The sequence below is a fragment of the Meles meles genome, chromosome X, assembly GCF_922984935.1.
Source record: "Meles meles chromosome X, mMelMel3.1 paternal haplotype, whole genome shotgun sequence".
NCBI lineage: Eukaryota > Metazoa > Chordata > Mammalia > Carnivora > Mustelidae > Meles > Meles meles.
In genome coordinates this window covers 26,355,724-26,378,662 of record NC_060087.1, presented here as the reverse complement: position 1 = coordinate 26,378,662, position 22,939 = coordinate 26,355,724, and the positions used below count along the sequence as shown (strand labels likewise).

The 22,939-nt window shown below is 40.0% G+C and overlaps 1 protein-coding gene across 3 annotated transcripts in view; it reads right to left on the bottom strand.

The window, feature by feature from the left end:
• GK (glycerol kinase) overlaps positions 1 to 22,939 on the bottom strand; it is a 79,316-nt gene that overhangs the window by 17,589 nt on the left and 38,788 nt on the right. For all 3 annotated transcript variants that reach the window (XM_045994848.1, XM_045994849.1, XM_045994850.1), the window contains 7 exons: positions 22,357 to 22,494; positions 18,722 to 18,831; positions 18,158 to 18,224; positions 15,087 to 15,122; positions 14,629 to 14,696; positions 9,336 to 9,378; positions 8,832 to 8,912 (listed from right to left, as the gene is read on the bottom strand). In XM_045994848.1, coding sequence (XP_045850804.1) covers positions 8,832 to 8,912; positions 9,336 to 9,378; positions 14,629 to 14,696; positions 15,087 to 15,122; positions 18,158 to 18,224; positions 18,722 to 18,831; positions 22,357 to 22,494 — 543 coding nt within the window. The remainder of the gene's footprint in view (positions 1 to 8,831; positions 8,913 to 9,335; positions 9,379 to 14,628; positions 14,697 to 15,086; positions 15,123 to 18,157; positions 18,225 to 18,721; positions 18,832 to 22,356; positions 22,495 to 22,939) is intronic.

Below are 22,939 nucleotides of genomic sequence, written 5' to 3'. Positions count from 1 at the left end.
TCTCACACACACAAATAAATAAAAATCTTTATAAAATAATAAAAAGATTCTCTTTCTCCCTCTCCCGCTGCTCCTCTCACAAACCCTGCTTATGCTTGTGCGTGTTCTCTAACAACAACAAGATAATAAAGTATATCTGATGTAATGTCATAGCAGACAAATGTACTTTTCTTCAAGAGCTCTTTGCCATGAACAGTATCCACATAAAGGAAACATCTCAGGATGTAGGGTAGTTGTATGACACAAGGCAGTTATGGTTAAAATCAGTGGGTGTGGAGAAAAATTACGTAAAACTAAGATTATCCTCAAATTGCTTAAAATCATCCATTAGACACAGTAAACATAGCTTTGTGTATGCAAGAGTAATATGCATCTGTGTATATAATTTATACTGTACTTAATTTGTGTTTAAGATTACAAATGCAAAATCTAACTCCATAGCATTTTTAATTACACAGAAGAGAGAACTGAAACCTAGAGTTAAACTGGGGGACCATTATTTTTAAAATGTAATCTGTATTATTAATACTTCAGTAACAAATTAGGAAATTAAGATAAAAAGGTTTTACCACTCAGAAAGTATACTTTCCAGGATATTACATCACAAAAGTCCATGAACACCGTTTACAGGCTATGGCAGACAGATCCTTAATTAAGGTGGCCTCCATGGTCCCCACCTCCTGCCCATGGGGGATCCTCTCTCCTTGAGTGCAGTGGGACTTAGGACTTGCTTCCAATCAACAGGACATCAATGGCGATGGGGGACCCATGGTGCAGGATACAGGATTAAGCTACAAAGATTACCACAGCTGTTGTATGGACTCTCTCCCTTCCTTGTGGGCTTTGAGAAAGTACAGGGGTCCTTTGTTGGGGTCTTCATGTGAGATGAAACTGTAGGTGGCCTCTAGGAGATGAGGGCAGCCTTTGGCTGACCACCAAGAAACTTAAGCCCTCAGTGCTACAACCACAAGGAACCGAACCCAGTCAGTATCTGAGTGAGAGGGCCTAGAAGGACACGGAGCACTGGATGAGACCACAGCCTTAGCCAACACCTTGAGTGCAGCTTTGTGAGGCAAGTGGTTGTAAGTCACTTACGTTTGTGGTTAAGACTGTTATAAAGCAATAGGTAACTAACATACAGGCTTATACCAAAAATGGAGTATCTGGCTTAAGAAGGATGAAAAACTCAGCGTACTTGGGCGGCACTCAGTTCATGATCCCCGGGTCCTGGGATCAGGAGCTACATCAGGCTCTCCACTCACTGGGCAGTCTGCTTCTCCCTCTACTTCCTCCCACCCCCCGCTTGTGTTCTCTCTCTCTCTCTCTCTCAAATAAATAAAATCTTTTTTTTAAAAAAGGATGAAAACTCTAAAAAGGAAATCTCAACACACTATCATCATCAATCATACCAAAGACGACATGGGAGGAAGGACGTAAGAAACCAAGGGGGACTATACAGAAGTCCTCTTTGCAACTCATATTTATAGAGACAAAAATGGCATTAGGATTTGGTATGTAAACAGTACTTATTGAGTACCCATTCCATGCCAGCCTACTCCAACAGTGGTGAAGCAGACAGACAAGTACCGTGGCCTCAGGGAACTTGCATCTCAGTGACACAATACAGAACATGCAAGTCTCAAATCCTAAGTAATCTTAACTTCATAAATATTAAAGGTCCCTAAAGGATTTCTGTTTTGTGAAATAATATTTTTAAAAAGATAAACAACAGAAGGGAGAAGCACAGCTTAAGAAGATGCCATCCTATTAAGAGATGTCAGAGAAAAGGCAGACCTACTCAACTGCTCTATTTCCCTTCAACCTCTTCCACCACTAAGAAAGATTTTCCAGCAGGGGCATCCAGCTGGCTCAATTGGTGGAGCATGACTCTTGATCTCACGGTTTTGAGTTCGAGCCCCACGTTGGGTGCAGAGACTACTTTAAAAAGTCTTCAAAGAATAAAAAGGAAAATTTCCTAGTGAACGAGTGGGACAAACTGAATCAGTTTAAGAGGAGTTTTAAAAGTCTTAGAACAACTCAAGGATCATGTGTCCCAATTCCTTTTTACTGATAATGAAAATAGGAACCTACAGAGGTTAATGTATCAGGACCAGATGAATCACATGCCAGGGAGGAGGGAGGAAAAAAAAAGAATTCTCTTGGTGATGTCCACATCAGAAATGGTGAGTTTGCCCTTTAAAAATCCCCTCTCTCTCTGTTCTAGACGCAGAGGATAACAGGGCAAAATGTAAAAAGGGAACACTAAAACAACACATGCTGACTCAAACGCAGAGCAGCGGTCGAGGGGTACAGAAACAGAAATGCACAACTGAGCAGGGCTTGAGACCACAAGCATAGGAGGTTCTGCTTCGGTTTTCTGTATGCGTCAGGAAGCAGGGGTTGGGGCCAGGAGCCAGCTCCTCCAAGAGAAAGGGGTCCAATGTGGCTTGCTTGCAAAAGACAAGGAATAGTATCAGCTTCAGTGCTCGAAGCCAGGTGCTAGGTGGCGCTCTCCTACTTGCCTACGGAGAACTATTTGCTGACAAAGGCTATGGCTTAACAGAAGATGAGACCAGAAGTAAAAAGTCCAAGACACGGGAAGAAATCTTATTATCACGAAATCAGTTGACAAGCCTTACTAGCTGGAAGAGAAGTCACTTTAATCTGACAAGGACTTTAAGTAAGTCAGTGCTGGAAGAATTCGAAGAGAGAAATTAAGGCACGATTTCCATTTTCGAAAAACGGCCATGAAATTATGAAGCAAAAGGAGAGAGAAGTAAAACAAGATAAGGTGGGTACGAACAAATACCAGTGAAAAACGGTGGAAATGAAGTTACTGAGTCAAATTTAAGAGCATAATAGGTGGGGTCAACTCTAGAAGCAACAAGATGAGGAGATGACGTTCCGATACACCGCAGGTGACAGTTAACTTGCTGCCTCCACTGAGAAAAACAGTCTGCAGTCCTCTACCCAAACGGAAGATACACATATTCTACTCCCACCGCAAGATGGATACGGCAGAGGTACACAGAAATGTTCATAGCAGCACTTTTCATCAGAGGCGAAAAGAGAAAACAACTAAAAGGTCATCAACATTTGGATAAACACTAAACCGTGGCATTTTCATATGGTGATGAAAAGGAATGATGTCAAAGCTCTAGGTAATACCACAGAGAATCTGACAGATATGATGTTGAGAGAAGCCCCATGAAAGAATATATACTGTATAACTCAGTCTCTCTCACCTTCTCTTTTCTCTTTTTAATAGACAAAGTATTAAAAACATGAGAACTCAACTCTGGTGTTGAGGGTCACATATATTTTTTTAATAAAGATTTTATTTATTTATTTGAGAGAGAGCACGCACAGGCAAGTGGGAAGAGGGAGAGGGAAAAGTGACTCCCCCCTGAGCAGGGAGCCCAACTCGGGGCTCAAGCCCAGGGCCCAAGATCATGACCTGAGCAGAAGGCAGGTCCTTAACTGACTGCGCCACCCAGGCGCCCTGAGGGTTGTACTCTTAAGTGATGGAACTATAAAGAAAAGTAAGGAAGTGACTACAATAAAAGCCAGGGCACTGGTGACCTTAGGGGAGAGTGAGAGGCTGGGAGTGGGAAAGGCACACAGGTTCCTGGCTGTTGGCAGTGTTCTGTGTCCTGCCCTGGGTAGAGGATACATGGGTCTTTCCTTTATAATCATTTGTCAAACTGTATGAGTGGTATTTTATGCATCTTTCTGTATGTGTTTTATATTTCACAATAAAAAAGTTTTGATTTGCTTTATTTTTTAAAGGTTTTATTTATTTATTTGTCAGAGAGAGAGGGAGAGAGCACAAGCAGGGGGCATGGTAGGCAGAGGGAGAAGCAGGGAGTCCCATGCGGGACTCGATCCCAAAATCTTTGGATCATGACCTGAGCCAAAGACAGGCACTTTATAGGACTGAGCCACCCAGGCATCCCCGCTTTGTTTGTTTTAAAGAAAGAATTTGGAATGTAAGGTAGGGAGGGAGGACTAGCCAGGGATGCAGCACAGAGAAGCAAGGGGATGAAAAATATATAAAAGAACAGTTCAGAGTCAGGGAGGATGCACTGAAAGGTTCCAATATCCATAAAATAGCAACTGCACAAGAGGCCAGAGGTAAGAGAATAACAGTGCTCAAAGGGATAACTGCTGAGGATTTTCTAGAACTGAAGACAGACTTCTATCTAATATATCCAATAGGATAAGTAAAATCAAATCTAAACCCAGGCACATCATAGTAAAAGTGTAGAACATCAACAATAAGAACATGTTAACCATACCCCCATCCCCAGAAGATAAGCCAGGTTATCTGTGAGAGAAACCAAATTTAGATCAGAGGTCTCATTAGCATCAGAAATGGCCGGAAGGGATGTAGAAGAACACATGGTATCATCTAAGATTTTATATCCACCCCAGAGAGGGCAAAATAACAACAAACCTAAAATGAACAGGCTTACTACCTGAGGCTCTTAGAACCACAAAAGGAGGCCCTTCTGCAAGAAAAAATAGGGGGAGCGCCATAAAAGGTCTGACCCCCCAAAAATGATACTGGACACAAAAAATGATAAAATAAGCCCTTAGGCATGATTTACTATCTACTGATAAGAAAAAAGAATTACTGCCTGCTTAAGAGAACCAGAGGGGCGGGAAGAGGGGTGGGGGGGGGGGGCGGGGCGGGGGCTCAGATGGTTCAAGCATCTGGTGCTGATACTCCTGATCTCAGCTCAGATCTTGATCTCAGAGTTGGAGCCCTGTGGACTCTGCACTGGGCAAGGAGCCTACTTAAAAAAAAAAAAAAAAAAAAAAAGGCGGGGTGGGGGGGTGGAAATGAAAACTTTAAACTCAGTGACAGGATTGCTGGTAGAGGTGACAGGAAAAGCATTCTAAGTCATCATCATGGGTGGGACATTCAAATTACTAAACAACTATCAACACTGCTAAGAAAATATACAGTTAAGTAATACACTTTTTTAAAGTTGGCTCCACACCCAGTGTGGGGCTTGAACTCACAAGCCTGAGATTGAGTCGGATACTCTACGGGACTGAGTCACTGGAGTGACCTACGGTTAAAATAGTATCTTCAAAATTTAAAGGTACCCAGAAAAGAAAAGAAACCCAAAACAATGACAACAACAGGAAATGCATGCCGCTGTTTTAAATCAGCAGAGGGAGAATGCAAGATTAAAAGACTTAAGATGGGCCGCTAAGGTTTCAGTTTTTAAAGAATGGAAGGGAAGTTTTTAATACCTCAGACTGCCAACCCTACGATCTGTCAAATTAAAGAAATGATTATTAAATCCACACTTTGTAAGCACTTACAAAAACTGGAAGTGGTGTGACCAAGTGGGATTAGCAGGAATTGACTGAGAAACAGTTTTACCAGTGTAGATTTATGCTTTGCCCTCTTTTTTTGGTTTGGTCCAATTTTTTTTACATGTCTGTTACTTGACAGTAACATGTTAAGATGTTAGGAGAAGATACGGGGGGAAAAAAGAAAAAATCCTATCTCCTACTGTGAATGTGTGTGAATGTGTGTGTGTTAAGTATGTTGTGGCTCAGGGAGGCTGCGGAGTTAGCAGACAAGGTGAGGGACATACCCAAGATGCACTGAAAAGAAATGGACTCGGGAGACTGGAGATGGATGGCAGAGGAGTAGCCAGGTGTCTAGATTTTGATGTCCAATAACCTGAATTTGCATCCTGGATCTGCGGCTAACTAGCTGTCGAAAGTTACCATGGCCAAGTGACTCCAATTTCACTTCCTACTCTCAAATGCCTTGTGAGGACATAACAAAGCCTGTTATCAGTCTAATGTACCATCCCCTTCAGCTTTAAAATTCTATGAATCTTTTGTTTATTTATTTACCTGTTTGTTTATTTTATTTCATTTTTTCACTGTTCCAAGATTCATTCCTTATGCACCACACCCAGTGGTGAGAAAAGATTCTTTGAATGTATTAAAAAATTACGTGAACTGAAACAAAACCTTAAAGCATATACTTGTTAAGTTTCCAGATGAGGCAAAACTGGACAAGTAACAGATTAAAGAGTGTCAAAGAATCTAGACAGTGTCACTATAGGCTGAAATCAGTATCATGAAATTTGACAGGAAGAAGCAAAGACTTGAATATAGATTAACGAAAGATCTGCAGGGGCACCTGGCTGGCTCGGTTGGCAGAGCATGTGAACTCTTGATCTCAGGGTCATGAGTTCAAGCCTCAGCTTGAGTGTAGAGATTACTTAAGAGGGAAAAAAAAAAAAAGATCCACACCAATACAGAATGGATAGGATGTGACATGACAATGAGTCATTTGAAAAAGAGCCAGATATTTTAACATCTGCTCCTGGAGCCAATGATATGATGGGGTTATTAGACTAAATTAATGAACTCTCAGGCTAGAGTAACAGAAGCAGTGTTTATGGTCAGAGGGGAATAAATCACACTAGTGAGTACAAGTCAAATTACATGTAGAGTATTCTATTCCATTCTGGAAGATTCTGACAAATTGGAATGCATGTAATGAAGGCAGTCAGAACTAGAAAGCATCCAGAAACCGTATGACATCAGGGCACTGGAGAAGTTTATCCAGGAGTAGAAAGACCCAAAAAAAGCAACAGCCGCCCCCTAGTATTTGAATGTTCTTGGCAGTCGATCCAGGTCCAGTGGTAGAGGTATTAGTAAGAAGCAGTTTTTGGTGCTATCTTCAAGCAGAAGATGGAAGGCTATGGTGAAGGAAAGAAGAGAAGGCTCTTCGTGTTGGGAGGAAGTGAAGACCAGGTAAGCCCTATCCCAGGGGCCCTTTCCAGGTCTAAGTCATCTCTAATTCTAAAAGACTGTCTCCAGTATAAGAAAAAAGAAAGCAGCTTACTCAACTGCCAAAGGTAACTTTCAACAGATAGTACGTACTTGATGTGCCCAGCCCTGCACCAAACTTTCCACATGGGGAAACAGAGCAGGACAGGGCTAATAGGAATTCAACTTTTGAGAAACGATATGGTATCATTATTACATGACCAAATGTTTCCCAAGTGCTATTATCCACAGAGAAGAGGGTGGGGGAGAGAGCAGAGTGTTTAATGTCAGGAAGGGGGCAAGAAAAGAAATGGAAATAAATTCTTCACACTCTAAGCAGAGCAACTAATGAAAAAAAACAACAACACTAATTTCAAAAAGACATATGCACCCCTATGTTTAATGCAGCATTATTTATAATAACTAAGATATGAAACAACCTGAGTATCCATCAATGGAGGAATGCATAGGGATTATGTAAAGGGGTGTGTGTTTGTGTGTGTACATATACATACATCTATGATACATATATACATATACATTATATATATAAATGAATACTTTTTTATATATAGGTATATATATATAAGGAATATTAAGAATATGCATATACATACTACAGATATATGGATAGATATGGAGGTATTTAGGAATACTACTCAGCCATAAAAAGAATGAAATCTTACTATTTGCAACAACATGGATGAAGCTTGAGGGTGTTATGCCTTGTGAAATAAGTCAGAAAGAGAAAGAGAAACCCATATATTACTTTTATGTAGAACTTAAAAAAACCAAACTAATGAACAAAATCAAACAAAACTCATGGATACAGAGAACCAGAAGGGTGGTTGCCAGAGGAGAGGAGGGTGGGGGGTCAAGTGAAATGAATGGAGTCAAGAGGTTTCAATTCTAGTTATGAACTATAAACAGAAGTCTAACACTTGTGGCCAAATTATCATCAGACGCTTTAAGAAACTAGCCTCAGTAAGCCTTCAGATCAACTGTGTATTTGTACATTTCAAGGGAACGATTTAAAATGAACTGTAAAGAGATGCCTTTGAGAAATGTATTTAAGGGGAGGAGTGGGGAATGGGCTAAATGGGTGAAGGCGGAGGGACACAGGCTTCCAGTTATGGAATCAGTAAGTCATAGGAATAAGAGGCACAGCATAAGGAATGCAGGTAATGATACTGTAATAGCGCCGTATGGGACACATGGGAGCTATAGCTGTGGTGAGCATGAACGCGTAAGCTTGCTAAATCACTAAGCTGTACTCCTGAATCTAATGTAACATCATGTGTCCACTATATTCAGCAGCAACAACAAAAGAATGTGGGGAGCCTGGCTGGCTCAGTCAGTAGAGCATGTGACTTGGGGGTGAGTTTGAGCCCCACACTGGGTATAGAGATTACTAAAAAATAAAATCTTAAAAAAAAAGAGTATATATGTGATTTAATAAAAAGAATACTGCTTCTTTCACCTTATCAATGAAAGTAATGGCTCTAATATAAATTCAATATATCCTACAGACTTAGACTGATCTATTCCTTCTAGACTTTATAAACGTGTTTGAAACAAATACTTCTACTGAAACATGGCATAAATCTCACTTTCTTTCCCAAATCAAAATTGGACAGAAAGCCTATTTTTATGGGGATACACGTGAAGAGAGTTCCTCTGGTTTTGCACCCAGTGGTTCTCTTTGGAACACTGGGGCACTGTAGTTATAAAACACAGAATTTTCCAGCTAACAGAAATACTTGGAGAGCAAGTCAAGCAGCTACAAGGTGCCACAAGGGACTGGTAAAAGAACCAAGGAGCCCATATACTCAAGATCTCCCGGGAGTCCTGTCCCCAGCTCAATTCCAGGTTCCTTCCACTCAACCAAATGGCAAGGAAAAAAACTGAATTTTTTTAGTCCTACATATTAAGATTAACCAGAAAAGGTGTTAAAAAGCATCATGATTTTCACTGGCTTTGACTGTTTGCCATACTACCCATATTGATCAAAAACTACTTACTTCCAAGGCATAATACACTGGTTTGTCTCTGCCAAGCTTATAAGCCACTGTGGTCAGAAGGCCATGCTCAGAAAACACACACTGTAGGAAAGAGAAAAATATTTCAGTAGCCAGGAAAATAAAAAGATAGCAGAACAGTATTTTTTAAAGCTAAGATGACCTAAGTACAAAAATAATTCAATAAATATGTAACAATTTAAAAGAGTCAAAATTACCAGTATTAAGAACAGCACATTTAAACAGTACAAAATGTTTATTCCTTGTTCCAAATTAGATTTGCATGAAGAATCTGACATAGCCTTAGTACAGATATCCCACCAACAATCAAAAACACCTAAAATATTCTTACTAGAGCCACTTAAATTTAGAGATTTTCATCATTTTTATTGAGCTCTAAATTAAACTCTAATAAAAATTAAATAAAATCTGCAGACTAAGTAACTTAATAGCAAATTATACTCAAGCATTATTTATATGAAGTTAGAGAAGACTTTCAAAACCAACCTTGCGGCCTGTATTACATAGTAAGAAACAGCCTGTTCCATACCTATAGTTGGGGGAAGAAGGAACAGTGTGACAATTTTATTAAAAATAAATCATGAAACATCAATAATACAAATCATTTAAACTGACCTATAATAAGTCATTATGTTAAAGTTTTAGAAAATTTCCAAAAGTTTACAAGCATTACATATTCCTTTTGGAATAACGTTTTAAAGACTAAGTCTAGAAGAAAATGTACTTAGTGCAATCCTAATGGAAAAATGCAAGCATAGTATTTAGTGCCTAGTCACAACCCAAGGCTGTGTGTATAAAATATCACCAAATGACAACAAATTCTACATCCCAGTCCCAGTGACGTTGCTACTAACTCACGTGGAATGAAGCATTTCACCGATGGGGCTGGCTGCTTAGCTCTGTCATTAGTACAATCATGAACTGCTATCTTGTGCTATCTTCTGGCCTGGAGGGGGGGCAGCTAAGACCAGAATGCAGGAAAGTGGAGATGGACCTCAGTGATCAGAGTGGCATAGAGAGGAAAGCTACTAAAGGCCTCACTTTCCCATTCTCTCTGCAGGCTAGGCCATTCTAACAGGTGGGAGGGTCAGAGCGAGAATGGAACATGGCCGCCATGGAAGAAGTGAATTTATTCTATGGCAGCCACATAAGTATAAGCTTTGGACTCTGCAACAAGTCTAGCATTTGGACATGAGTGAGTAGTTTTGATGTGTGCCAGGCAGAGAAGTAATCCAAAGTGATACCAGTAAGGGTCACAGGGAAACAGCTTTCCATGGAGCTGGCTGTGACTGTCACCTTTGGCTCTCTACAAACCATTCTGCCAAGGCTTGGGATCCCTCCCCATGAGCCTTACTGCTGTGCAATTTGATATTCCAGCAGGTGGGAGAACAGGGAGCACTCAGTTCAGGGACAGGCAGAAGGATCCCAGCAGAAGCCATTACTAGTAAGCACGAAGTCAGCAGGCCCCATCATGTGGGTGTGAAGCAAATGGAAACCAAGGGCAATTTTTTTTCTAGCAAACATTTTTCCAGGCACCGCTGTTGAGAATAAGTAACGCAAAATGGTCTATCTCTTTTCACTCAATTATATTCTTTGCCTGTGGACAAATAGCCAACACATTCAGGGAGCACATGATTAACAAATTTCTGCATTTTTAAAGACACCAGTCAACTAAGACTATGTATAGGTAATAAGACATTTATGAAGGAAAACACACAAATCACTACACCCTTTTACTTCCACAATGCTGGAAAAGCTATGAATTTTAAGTTAATCTCCTTTAATAAATATTCTTAAAAATGATCATCTGTTTCATGCCTTAAAAAGTTAATTACCTATTTCACATTTTTAAAGGAGAAATCTGTACCAATTTAGTCCCCATATTAACACCCTGCACACCGAACCATAGTATATAAGTCTGAAAGTACCGAACTAACACAGAGGCTCAAGGCATTTAATAAAAGTGAATTCTTAAGTGAGTATACTTTATATGTAATTAATGAGTATTATCAATGTATGAAGAGACTCTTGCTACCTACAGGCCACAATCTGCAAAGTAGTACACAGGCAATTATTTTCCTCTGAAATTTTATGATTTTTTTCTTCCCAGACATCAAACATACATGGAGCTTTCAGCATTTATATGGGCTGCCTATCCTTTCTCAAGACGGTACTACGTTTGAGGATCCGAGAAAGATGTCTGACTTTTCTAACCTCTGTGACAGCGAAGGCTGCCCACTATCCCTCATGGAGGAGCGAGTCAAAGCTGGCCCACAGGAAGAGGGTGAATGGCCCCAGCCAAAGCCATGAGGGTCAAGGCTTCCTTTAGAATACTTAATGCCTCTGGGGAGAGAGGGCATCTATCTTAGGTTCTTGTCCTTAAAAGCAAAATTAAACATTCAAATAATCAACATTCATTCAAGAAAAATCAGAAAATACAGAAAAGCAGAAAGAAAAATGAGAATCACCCATAATCTGTTCTTGGGCACCAAAACAGAGATGGGCTTTCCACAGAATTCTGAGCTGGCGGTCCTGTGCTCCCTGCTGAGACTTGAAGAGATTGAGTCAATTCTCAGCCCCACCCTCTGCAACCTCTTTGGACTTCATTTTGACCATTGCTTCTCTCTCATTCATTTTACAGCTCCCATCTTGTCTCCACTCAGACTCCAAAGAAACTTTCTCTGGCCTTGTTGTAACTTAAAACCACAAACAAACAAAATATGCACCACTCTTGGCATGATCCTGTTAACTTATGAACCATCTACTTTGCTCACCATTTCTAGATGGTCATTTTTTGCAAATTATGTTCTGTCTCACGTCTCTATTTTCTACCTGCCCACATCTCTTTTGGCCATTTGCAACCCCGCTTTCCTCTCGAGCATTCTCCTAAAGCTTCATTCTTAGGAGTCACCACTGAAAACCTATTTTCTATATACAATGGTCTCTTCTCATTCTCAGTCTTTTTGTAGCATTTTGCACCTCTGACAAAAACTCCCTCTTTTTTTTCCCAAAGATTCCATTTATTTATTTGACAGAGAGAGTATGTGAGAGCAAGCATGAGAAGGGAGAAGGTCAGAGGGAGAAGCAGACTCCCCATGGAGCTGGGAGCCCGATGTGGGACTCGACTCTGGGGCCACGACCCTCGCCAAAGGCAGTCCCCCAACCAACTGAGCCTCTCGAGTGCCCCAAGCCTCCCTCTCTTAAGTATCTCTACCCTGGATTTCCACAGGAGTGAATAACTGCAGTCCATTTTTATGAGTTTCTAATCCTTCTGTTTCTTCTCCTAAGCACCTATTTCCTCTAGCCGTACACTTTTTCTTGGTAGTTGTGTCTATTCCTACTGCTTCAAAAATCACCTCTAAATACAGAAATTCAAAATCTCAACTTTCATACTGAGCTCATTCCATATTTACAAGTGTGTGCATTATACAGCTTACCAGAACCACAAACATGTCCCAAACAGAAAGTATACTATTCAGACCTGTTCCTGACTGTGGGTGGGCTAAGCCACTGGGGCCAGGTGACTAGACTCCATACCTACCCCCTGTCTCTTGTCCCTCCACAGTGCCATGGATACACACCTCCAACCTCCCTCTCTGTCCCCATTGTTTTTCGTCCTGGTCCTTGTGACCAGGATGCCTGCATGGCGTCTCTGCCCCTAGTCTCTCCTCACTTTGGCTCAGGACTTCAACAGTACCAATGAATAGTTCTAGTCACTCTCAACACCAGCTCAAAACCTTCAGAAGTGTCCCACTGCCAAATCAAGAGAAAAACTCCTCAGTCTGAAACTTAGGGCTTCAGGATATGACCCTAGCCTTTTTTCCTACCACCGCCCCCGCTGAATGTTCTTTACATTCTCTAAACAAAGTCCTCCATTTCGCTCTTGGCTATTTGTTCAGTGTCCCATGCACTCACCAATATAGCTCCTTCTTCAAAACATTTCATTATTAACATAATCTGTTGTGATTTTTCTCTCCTGCCCTTGAAACCCAAGAGCAGTATTTCCAAGTTTCTTATGGCACATAAGTTCTGACTTCTCTGATGATTAAGTGTGTATTTGTCTTCTGTCCCCTCAGAAGAGAAATACAAGCCCAAAGATTTTCTATTTCCTTCCTCCAACACACAGTGGCTGTGGAGGTACTCCGTAAGCCCTCCCTGGCTTAGACTAACCCTTCCAGGACTTGTGTGATAACACTTTCGCAGGAAGGGAATCAAAAGAGGAGGAAAAGCCAACAATTTTATTGGGAACATCCCATGTGCTCTACACCATCCTAGGTACTTGACAGAGGAGAGAGACCCTCTGATTTACTAGCACTAGCGTGCCTGGCAAAGAAAAAAGGGCAGAGGGGAAAGAGCCTAGTTTTCCAGTTGTCTGTTGAGTCCTGGTGCAGCTGCCTAGAAGCCAGGAGAAAGAGTATGTTCCCAGACCCACACTCACGCTTGTTCAAGCTCTCTTGGTCATAACCTCAGGATACCTTGATCTGCAAAGACTTTACCTATCTCCCCTCCTCCCAGACCAAACCTCAACACAGATGATGTCACACTGTCACATGAGGACCGCTGAGCACGCCAGACCACAAGAGCAATTCATTAAAAAGGTCAGACATTCCATTATCCACAAAAGAAGAATTTAACCACTGCTGTTAACATTGATGACATAATTAGGAAATCCTCTAGAAAAAAATAAACGTAGATAGTCTCTTGCTGGGTCAATGTGCATCTCTCCTACAAAGAGTACAGTTAACACAGAGAGGTTCAGAGCCCCAGCTAAGTGGAATCAGATGGATCTGGGGCAAAGACCGCTTCTTTCACTTACTAGCCTAACTACTCTGAACACATTTTCTTATCTGAAAAATGCAAGAAATGTTATCTCTTAGATATGAGGCTTGCAACAGATTCCCCAAGAAGGAGTAGTAAGGAGACAAGATTAGGAAATGAATTCAGCAAACCTATACTTCTTGTAGGAGGAGAAACTCTAGGTAATGAGGAGAAAGCACAATGCCAGGAAAACAGCATCGAAAATCCCACAAAAATATAGCTTTACACTTTAGTGAGAAAGACTAGGGCAGGAACAGTATATGTGGAGAAATATAGTTCATTTTGAAATTTTTTCTTTAAATTAAAAAAAATTAAAGATTTTATTTATTTGAGAGAGTGCGTGCATGAACTGCGCAAGGGCGGTGGGGGTTGAGGGCCAGAGGCAGTGGGAGAAACAAACCATCTCCTGCCTCCCCACACTGAGCAGGGAGCCTGATGTGGGTTTCTCTTCTAGAACCCTGGGATCATGACTTGAGCTTAAGACAGATGCTTAACCACCTGAGCCACTGAGGCACCCCAAATATTAAAGTATTCTCTACACCCAACCTGGGGCCTGAACTCATGACCCTGAGATTATGAGTCGCTGTACAGACTGAGCCAGCCAGGCGTCCGTTAAACAAAGTTTAAATCATGGCTCTTCCTCCCCTCTGCTCTGTCCTCCTCCGCTCCCCACCCCCACCCCAACCAAAACCATTAACACTTTAAACCAAAATTTAGTTTCTGGATGGAAAATGTATTGAATTAAGGTCTTTACGAGCCTCAGCAGTGTGTTTACATATGGCATCATGTATTTTATCTGAAGAAGAGAAGGAAAACTAAATGGCAAAAAACTTACTGGAACTCCTAAGCTATTGATTTTTAGCCTGGATGAACTTCAACAGGTTTTCCTCATTCAAAGGACCAAAGGGATAAACAAACAAACAAAACACTACTGGTTTTTGGGTCTGTTTCTTCAACTCACGTATTTTTGGCTTGACCATCCTGGAAGCACATTTGTCCCACCAATGCAGCAGACTGGTCCCCCAAACACTGAAAGCATAAATGACAATAAAGGACGCTAAGACAGTAACATTAATTTCCCTTTTAGAACATCTATAGGATTTATTTTTCCTTTCCTTCTTTTATCAAGGAATGAACTGTTTTGATTTTTGCATTGATTCCATTTGACCATTTCCCCATTTCCTAATATCCCCTACAAGATAGTAGGTATGGGAAGGAAGAGTTAGAGTTTGGTCAAAATGTTCTCAGTGGCCCCCACTGTGTCACCTAAGAACAAGAATCTAAGAACAAGCAGCCAATTCTGCTGCTTTCACCTTTTTTCCATAGTTTCAGAAGGGGCAAACTGATTAAGATAGAGGAAGAAACCCCCTCACATGGAAGCAGGTAAGGTTGGGGAAGTAGCAGGGAGAGGAAACTTACCCCAGATATTGGTACACCTTCCAAGGCCCCAGCTTTCTAATAAAATTTTAAAAGAGGATTATGAGTAATCACAAACTATTATCTCTACTAACACAACTGCAACAGGAATGAACACAAACAGCAACATGCCAGAGCATGTGGGCAGACAAGACAAAGCAAGTGTTTCAACTACATATGTGGTTCAATGACAGATACTAGACATATTTCTAGAATGACAAGACAACACATGGTATTGGTGAACAGACGTCAAACACTGGGCTGGGAATCAGAAGACAAGGGGTCTACTCTTGGTTAGTTAGTGTTAAGTCCCTGAGCGGGCCGCTCAATTTCTTGATGTATAAAATGGAGTCCAGGTAACATGAATGCCTAGGTCTGATAGCTCTTTGTCATCGTTGCCATTAATAAGGAAAACTAACACAACCTTTAAAACGAACATACGAACAGCTATCAAACCGGCATGGAACAGCCTCGTTTTGGAAGGTTGTATTTTACCAAGCATCCTTCCTTATCCAAACTGTTTTTAAGTGAAGTAAGAAACCCAAGACCGTTTGGGTATTGGGTATTTTTTGTTCATAGCCGACATTATTCTTCAAATTTAGATAAGCAAGAGTTAATTTAGGTCACACATAGTGGTTTTTATTTAGATCAAATACGGCTAGCATTCCAGTGAGAAAAATGAGATTTAAGTGGCTGTGTATTTTACCAAACTTCATTTTTTAAAAAAAATTCTAATACAAAGCAATTTCTATGGTATTAAGGAATTAGGGGGAAGGAACGTGATCCACGAAGTAGTGTGATGTACAAGGAACAGGGCCAAAAAAAAGCTTTCTATGGACTGCCCTCCTTGGTCTCCCACTGGTGAGCCTCTAGGAGCTTAGATTCCCTATTTAGAAGAACAGAAGCTGCCTCACATAGCTACAGTAAGGAAGCAATAGGGGCGCCTGGGTGGCTCTGTGGGTTAAACCTCTGCCTTCGGATCAGGTCATGATCTCAGGGTCCTGGGATGGAGCCCCGCATCAGGCTCTCTGCTCAGCAGGGAGCCTGCTTCCCCCTCTCTCTCTGCCTACTTGTGATCTCTCTCTGTGTGTCAAATAAATAAATAAAATTTAAAAAAAAGAATCTGTTTCTTGCTTTGCCTCTATCCCCCTTTGCTTGTTTCAGTTCTAAAAAAAAAAAAAAAAAGAAGCAATAGCATATATGTGGAAACCCTGTACAAAATAGAAAACATCTTCTAGATGGTGGGTATTATTTTATTTCTTTAATGCCTTCTGTTTAATTCAAGACCTCCCTTTTTTGTTTTTTATTTACCGGATATACTCTCAGGAAACCTGAACCTGGATAATAAGCGAAGGGTACACTTCATAAGGAACTGAAAGTGAATCTGTAGGAAACTGAGAGGCTGTCTATCTTCATATATTTAAATACAAGAAGGCTTTGCTGACACTATGGAGGTATTATCAAACTACCAGCGGGATCTACTCATGTGCATTCCAGCACATAAAGCGCTCCTTTTCCTTCACAGGGAGGGGGGGGTTGTCCGGAGGATTGCCGGGACCATCCTCTGGTGAAGCATGCAGAAAAAGTGACAGTGCATTTCCAACTAACTAGTCTGAAAGGCTGGTCAAGTGTCACTTACAATAGGCATTTAGGACATTTAAAAACCACATCTAATTTCCCTGTTAACGCCAAAGCCCAAAGCACATCACAACTGTACTTTGTCATGGGGAATATCAGAATTTCTCATTCCAGGAAACTAGCTTAGTCTTTTATTTGGAAACACCACTTTCAGTCTGACGGGAAACTTAAAAACAGACAGACATGACTGAGGTTAAAGAAAACCTAGAGCTTGTCTAGAGCTTATAGCAATTTGGAGGGTCATGGAGATGCTAGATAAATCTGCTTAGTAAATGGACTTCTTCTTGTCTAAAACTAAACGGAAATGCACTGTATCTTTTCCAAATGAATGGGTAGCATAATTGGTGGGCAACCTACTCACCAGGCTATGAGAGATTTTCTATAGTCAGCAAGGGGGAAAAAGGAGGACAGAAGCATAATATTTTAAAGGCAAGAAAAAAACTAGGCCAGTAAATGCTTTTCCACCCATTCTCTAAAACTGTTTCTCAAGGATAAGTTTTTTCTCTGACCCAATGCAGTCTGTAGACAGCCATGAAGTCATCCAAGCACTTTCACTGCAGTTGAGCCGTGCTTCTCTTAGAAACTTCCATGATGCTTTAGAAGGCTTTTTTATAAATGAAATATTTAAGAACTCTGCTCAAGCTTTATCCAGAGCACTTAGTAATCAACTCTATTATTATTAACTCTGTAAGTACAGTTTCTATTATTTGTCATGAAATGTCTAAACAATGTATTTTTCTGGTAACTGACCTTAGACATATTTTGAAATTTTATCGTAAATTCTAGATTTTTGTGCTCAAATACCAGTTCAAATCCTCCTGGAGGTTTTCGTCCCTGACGTGTAATCAGAGATACTCAATGACACTAAGCACACTTTTTGCTGAAGTACTTTTTCTCTCAGTTTTAGTGAAAGCAACAGTAAAATGTCCCTTATGGAAACCAGTTTAATAGCAATCACAAATCAGAAACAGACTCTTTATTTTCAGTTTCTTTGCTAAAGTTTTGCTTGGGCTGACAAAAAATCTAATATAAAAACGTGGTCTGGCCATGAAAAGACATACAACAGGAGAAAGAACACTAAAATGGGAAGAGTCCTTCCTCTAAATTGTAAGCACAAACTACTAAAGTTATTTCAACTAGGGCTCAAACATTCCCACGCCACCCTCTGTAGTTAATTATTCCATTAATACTTTGAAAGTAGAATACTTAAAGAACGGCCAATTGAAGTTTATGAAATATAAAACCAACTGGTAAAAAGGATTCTAAAATTTTTAAGTTATAGAACTATTTAAGCAGCACTGAATTCTTATTTTATATACTACCACACTTACAGAAAAGTCACAACTCTCAAACCAGAAAAGGTCACACAACTGACTTTTGAATTCTGAAGAGTAAAGCTTTTTTTTTAAATGAAATTATTATTATTTTTTTTTTACCATTAGGCCATAGATCTCAGAAGAGCTCCGGACATTTGGAAGAATTTTCATTGGAATTTCAAAAAATCTGAAAAACAGTAAGATAAAACTGGTTATATAATACTATTTTAAATAAATATCTAGAAACATTTGTATGTTTTTAAAGACAAAAATGTAAATAGCAATTAAAAATGGACATACTTATAAATGTAAATAGCAATTAAAAATGGACCATCTGAGCATGAAGTTAAATAATAAGCCAGCAGAACATAGTTGTATGTTTGGGTATTTATCATTCTATCTTTATACAAGCCGATAAAAAATAAGCAGCACACAGAAAACAAAGTACTTTTTTTTTTTTTTACAAAATACTTTTCTGAAGAAACCTAACTTCCTAATCAAAACAATTAATTTGGCCTGTTTGCTATATATTCAACAATAGTCTCTTTTTTGAATACACAGTATAGACTTGTATACTGTAGTTGAGATATCTACAAAGTTTGGTGCTCCAACAACATAAGAACATAGTAAGATTTAGGTTATAAATAGTAATGGGAAATGCTTTTTAGGGCAAACACAACTCACTCGCAGAGCTCTTTATCCCATTCCAGAGTGTGAATGTTGAAAAGCATTGTCCTACTTGCATTTGTTACATCGGTACAGTGGACACCTCCATTGGCCCCTCCTGTCAAACTCTAGACAGAATAAAAGGACAGGTTAGATTTGTACTAATTTGCTATTTATTTATTTACTTTTATTTTTATAAAGATTTTAAAAATATTTAGATTTAGTTGAGAGAGACAGAGAGAGGGCATGTGAGCAGAAGAGGGGCAGAGGGAGAGGGAGAGTATCCTCAAGCAGACTGCCCACTGTGCACAGAGTCCAATGCAGAGCTCCAAATCAGGACCCTGGGATTGTGACCTGAGCCAGTATCAAAAGTCAGATGCCGGGGCGCCTGGGTGACTCAGTTGGTTAACTGGCTGCCTTCGAATCGGGTCATGATTCCAGGGTCCTAGGATCAAGCCCCACATCAGGCTCCCTGCTCAGCAGAGAGCCTGCTTCTCTCTCTCTCCCTCTCCCTGCCACTCTGCTTACTTGTACTCTCTCTCTAGCTCTCTGTCAAATAAACAAAAAAAATATTTTAAAAAAATTCAGATGCTCAACCAACTGAGGCACCCCCTAATTTGCAATTTTTTTTCAAGATTTTATTTATTTATTTGACAGAGAGAGAGATCACAAGTAGGCAGAGAGGCAGGCAGAGAGAGAGGAGGAAGCAGGCTCCCCGCAGAGCAGAGAGCCCGATGCGGGACTCGATCCCAGAACCCTGAGATCATGACCTGAGCCGAAGGCAGCGGCTTAATCCACTGAGCCACCCAGGCGTCCCCCTAATTTGCAATTTAATTTACATGCTGTCAAGGGCTATAATCAGTAGCAGAGTGCATGAAGCAGGAGAATGGAATATGTCAATCATTTAATTTTCTAGTTTTCAGCAGTGTCCAATAGAAATATAATGCTAGCTATATAGATAATTTTAAATTTTCTAAAAGCTACATTTAAAAATATAAAGGTAAAATTAATTTTAATAATACCATATATTTTATTTAACCCGATATAGCCAAAGTACCCTTGTATTTATTTAAGATTTTATTTTTAATGGTTTTTTCAAATTACCCAATATGGGGCAAAGATACTTGAAAATACGAATTTACAACCAATACGAAATTACAACCCTGAAATCAACAGTTGTATGCTCCAGTGGCTGAGGAGACCAGGCACCCCCCAAAACATCCTTTTAATATGAAAAATTATTACTGAGACAACTAACCTATGTATTTATTTATTTTATTATTTTTTAAAAGATCTTATTTATGTGACAGAGAGCGACAGACAGCAGGGGCAGGAACACAGGCAGTGGGAGCGGGAGAGGGAAAGCAGGCTTCCCGCCGAGCAGGAAGCCAGATGTGGGGCTTGATCCCAGAACCCCAGGATCAGGACCTGAGCTAAGGTAGACACTTAATCATCTGAACCACCCAGGCATCCCTATTTTATATTATTTTATTATTTTATTTTAATTAATCTCTACATCCAACATGGGGCTTGAACTCACAACCCCTAGATCAAGAGTGGCATGTTCTACTGACTGAGCCAGCCAAGCACTCCAACATTTCACCTACTTAAGCACAGTATATATTTTACACTCACTGAGCATATCGATTATTTGATATTTGATATGGCTAGGAAGCAGTGCTTTCCCATTATTTGAAGTGTTCAGTAGCCACACGTGCTTAAGTGGCTACCATATTAAACAACAGCGTTCTAGTAAATTGGGAGTTATACTGAAAAAACAATCAGTTTTGTTTTCATCTGCTATCTTTGGAAAAGGCAGTCTTACCACATTTGGCAAAATGAAATGTATCAGCATGTCTGCCTCTTCAGGATCTTACAGAACTCTGTGCTGCTGTTCCTGTTTGTGATTTAGTTTTTTGAAATAACAATTCTCACTGGGTTGTGCCTACCCAAGTATGTATCCTGAAAGCAGAATTTTAAAATCTCCTGTGTTAATACCCCCCAGCACTGCTGCTTTCTTTTGTGTGGGAGCAGTAAGAGGTAAGAAAGGAACAACAGAGCAGAAAAGGCATCTCAGAAAAAAAAAAAAAAAAGAAAAGAAAAGAAAAGGCATCTCAGCACCTACGCCCAGTTAGCTCAGTTAGCTCCCTCCCTCAGCTCACAGGGGCCCCACCCTGCCTTACTCTGGTTTCAAACAACTGACTGTCAGAACTACTGTCAGAAGTATTTCAATGTGACAGGTATGAAAACTGCGGGCCAAGAGAGCACCAACCCCGGCGTGGCCTGGCCAAGCACAGGGAGGGCTGGGGAATGCACTGCTTCTTAGTGTTGGTTCTAGACGATTGCTCTGTGGAGCTGGCAAGTGAGAACGGGGACAATATTCCTCTGAAGCTCTCCTGAATGCTGAAAAGATAATCACATACTTACTAAAGTAATTACAAATGAAATGTTATGTGTGGGGATTTGCTTTACAATTATCTATGGGGAGAAGAGTACGTTGAGTGTAGCGGAAACAAGACTGGCCATAGTTGATTGCCGTAACTGGTACACTGTTGCCCAGGTTCATTACACTATTCCCTCTCTTGGGTATGGTTGAAAATGCCCATAATAAAAATAACAAAAGAACAAACAAAGAGAAAGGGGGAGAGAGAACATGTACTTTTAAGATAACTCTGGGAAATGTCTAAAATGTTAGTTTCTATTCATCTGTGTTCAGCTTAGGCAAAAAGTTTATACTTCGAAAATCCACTATGATTTTTTCATATTATGGCTTAATAAGAGACAGCTGCGTAATGCTGAAAGCAGCTGATAGTCACACAGGTGTTCTATTATGTAAATAGTTTCTTCTTTTAAGAAATGACCACTGGAAAAGAGCATATGATAGGCAAGAGGAAAAAGACTACCTAAATTATGAATTACTAATTACCTAAATTACTTTTTCTAAAGATAATAAATATGAGATGTGGTTTTGGTAATTATGGCAATAAAGCAAGAAAAGTAAGGAAGACATAGGCAAAAATGCCTTTTTTTCCAAAGCATCTATTAAAAAATTTTTGAGGAAAAATTCACATTAGATTAACCATTAATCAGTTCAAAGCAGACAACTCAGTGGCATTTAGCACATTCATGATGTTGTGCACCCACACCTCTATCTAGTTCCAAGATATTTCCATCACCGCAAAGGTATACTCTGTATCTATTAGTAATCATTCCCCCCTTCCCCCAGTCCCCTACAATCTCTATTCTACTTTCTTTTTGCAAAAATGCCTCCTAAACGGAGGCTGAAATGTTCAGCTGTCTCTCAAGTGGCTTTTCTTAATAATTTTGCCAGCTAACAAGTTTCAACTCGAGGTGCCTGGATGGCTCAGTTGGTTGAGTGACAAACTTTGATTTCAGCTCAGGTCATGAGAACGCACATCAGCTCCAAGCTGGGCATGGAGGCTGCTTAAGATTCTCTTGCCCTTGCCCTCTGCCCCTCTCCCAGCTCATGCATACACACACACACACACACATGCTCTCTCTCTCTCTAAGAAATAAATAAATAAAACCTTTTTTAAAAAGTTTGAACTCTTAGTAGAAAATAGAGAGAAGGCAAGACCATCTAAAAAAATTCTGAAAACTTTCTCATACATAACATTATTATTTAAACATACCCAAATAAGCCATGAATCAATGGTCCCAAAAAGAGCTCTATCTTCTTCAACAGCCCTTTGAACTTTTCTCACATTGTCAAGGAGCCAACGAAGTTTCACCGCACTGAAGTAAGTGCTAAGTGGAAGACCTGTCTTGGACTAAACACAGTCATGAAATTCAGCCAGCAAATTGAAATAAAACACCAAACCAAGAATCTCAACAAATCACAAAATATTCAATGGCCCTAAAGTCAGTCCCATGGTAATATGGATAAAAATAATTTTCCTATCTCATGGCACAGAAAAGCATGTTCATGAACAAAGATCAGCGTGATAGGTTTGCAGTTCAAAGAGCATCCACAGTGCAAGGTAAAGAGAAAATTAAATGACACAACACCCTATAATTAGATGGTGAGCAAGTAGATGTTAGCTTTTGTGTTATTATGTACAGAACCTAGTCTGAAATTCTGCCTTTTCATTTTATATTTCATGAACGTGAAAATTTAAACCATTAAAAATCAGAGTATATTAAATGATAACCAGAAAATTTTAGGTTTTAATACACATATAACAATATACTTGTATGTGTAAAAAATATAAATAT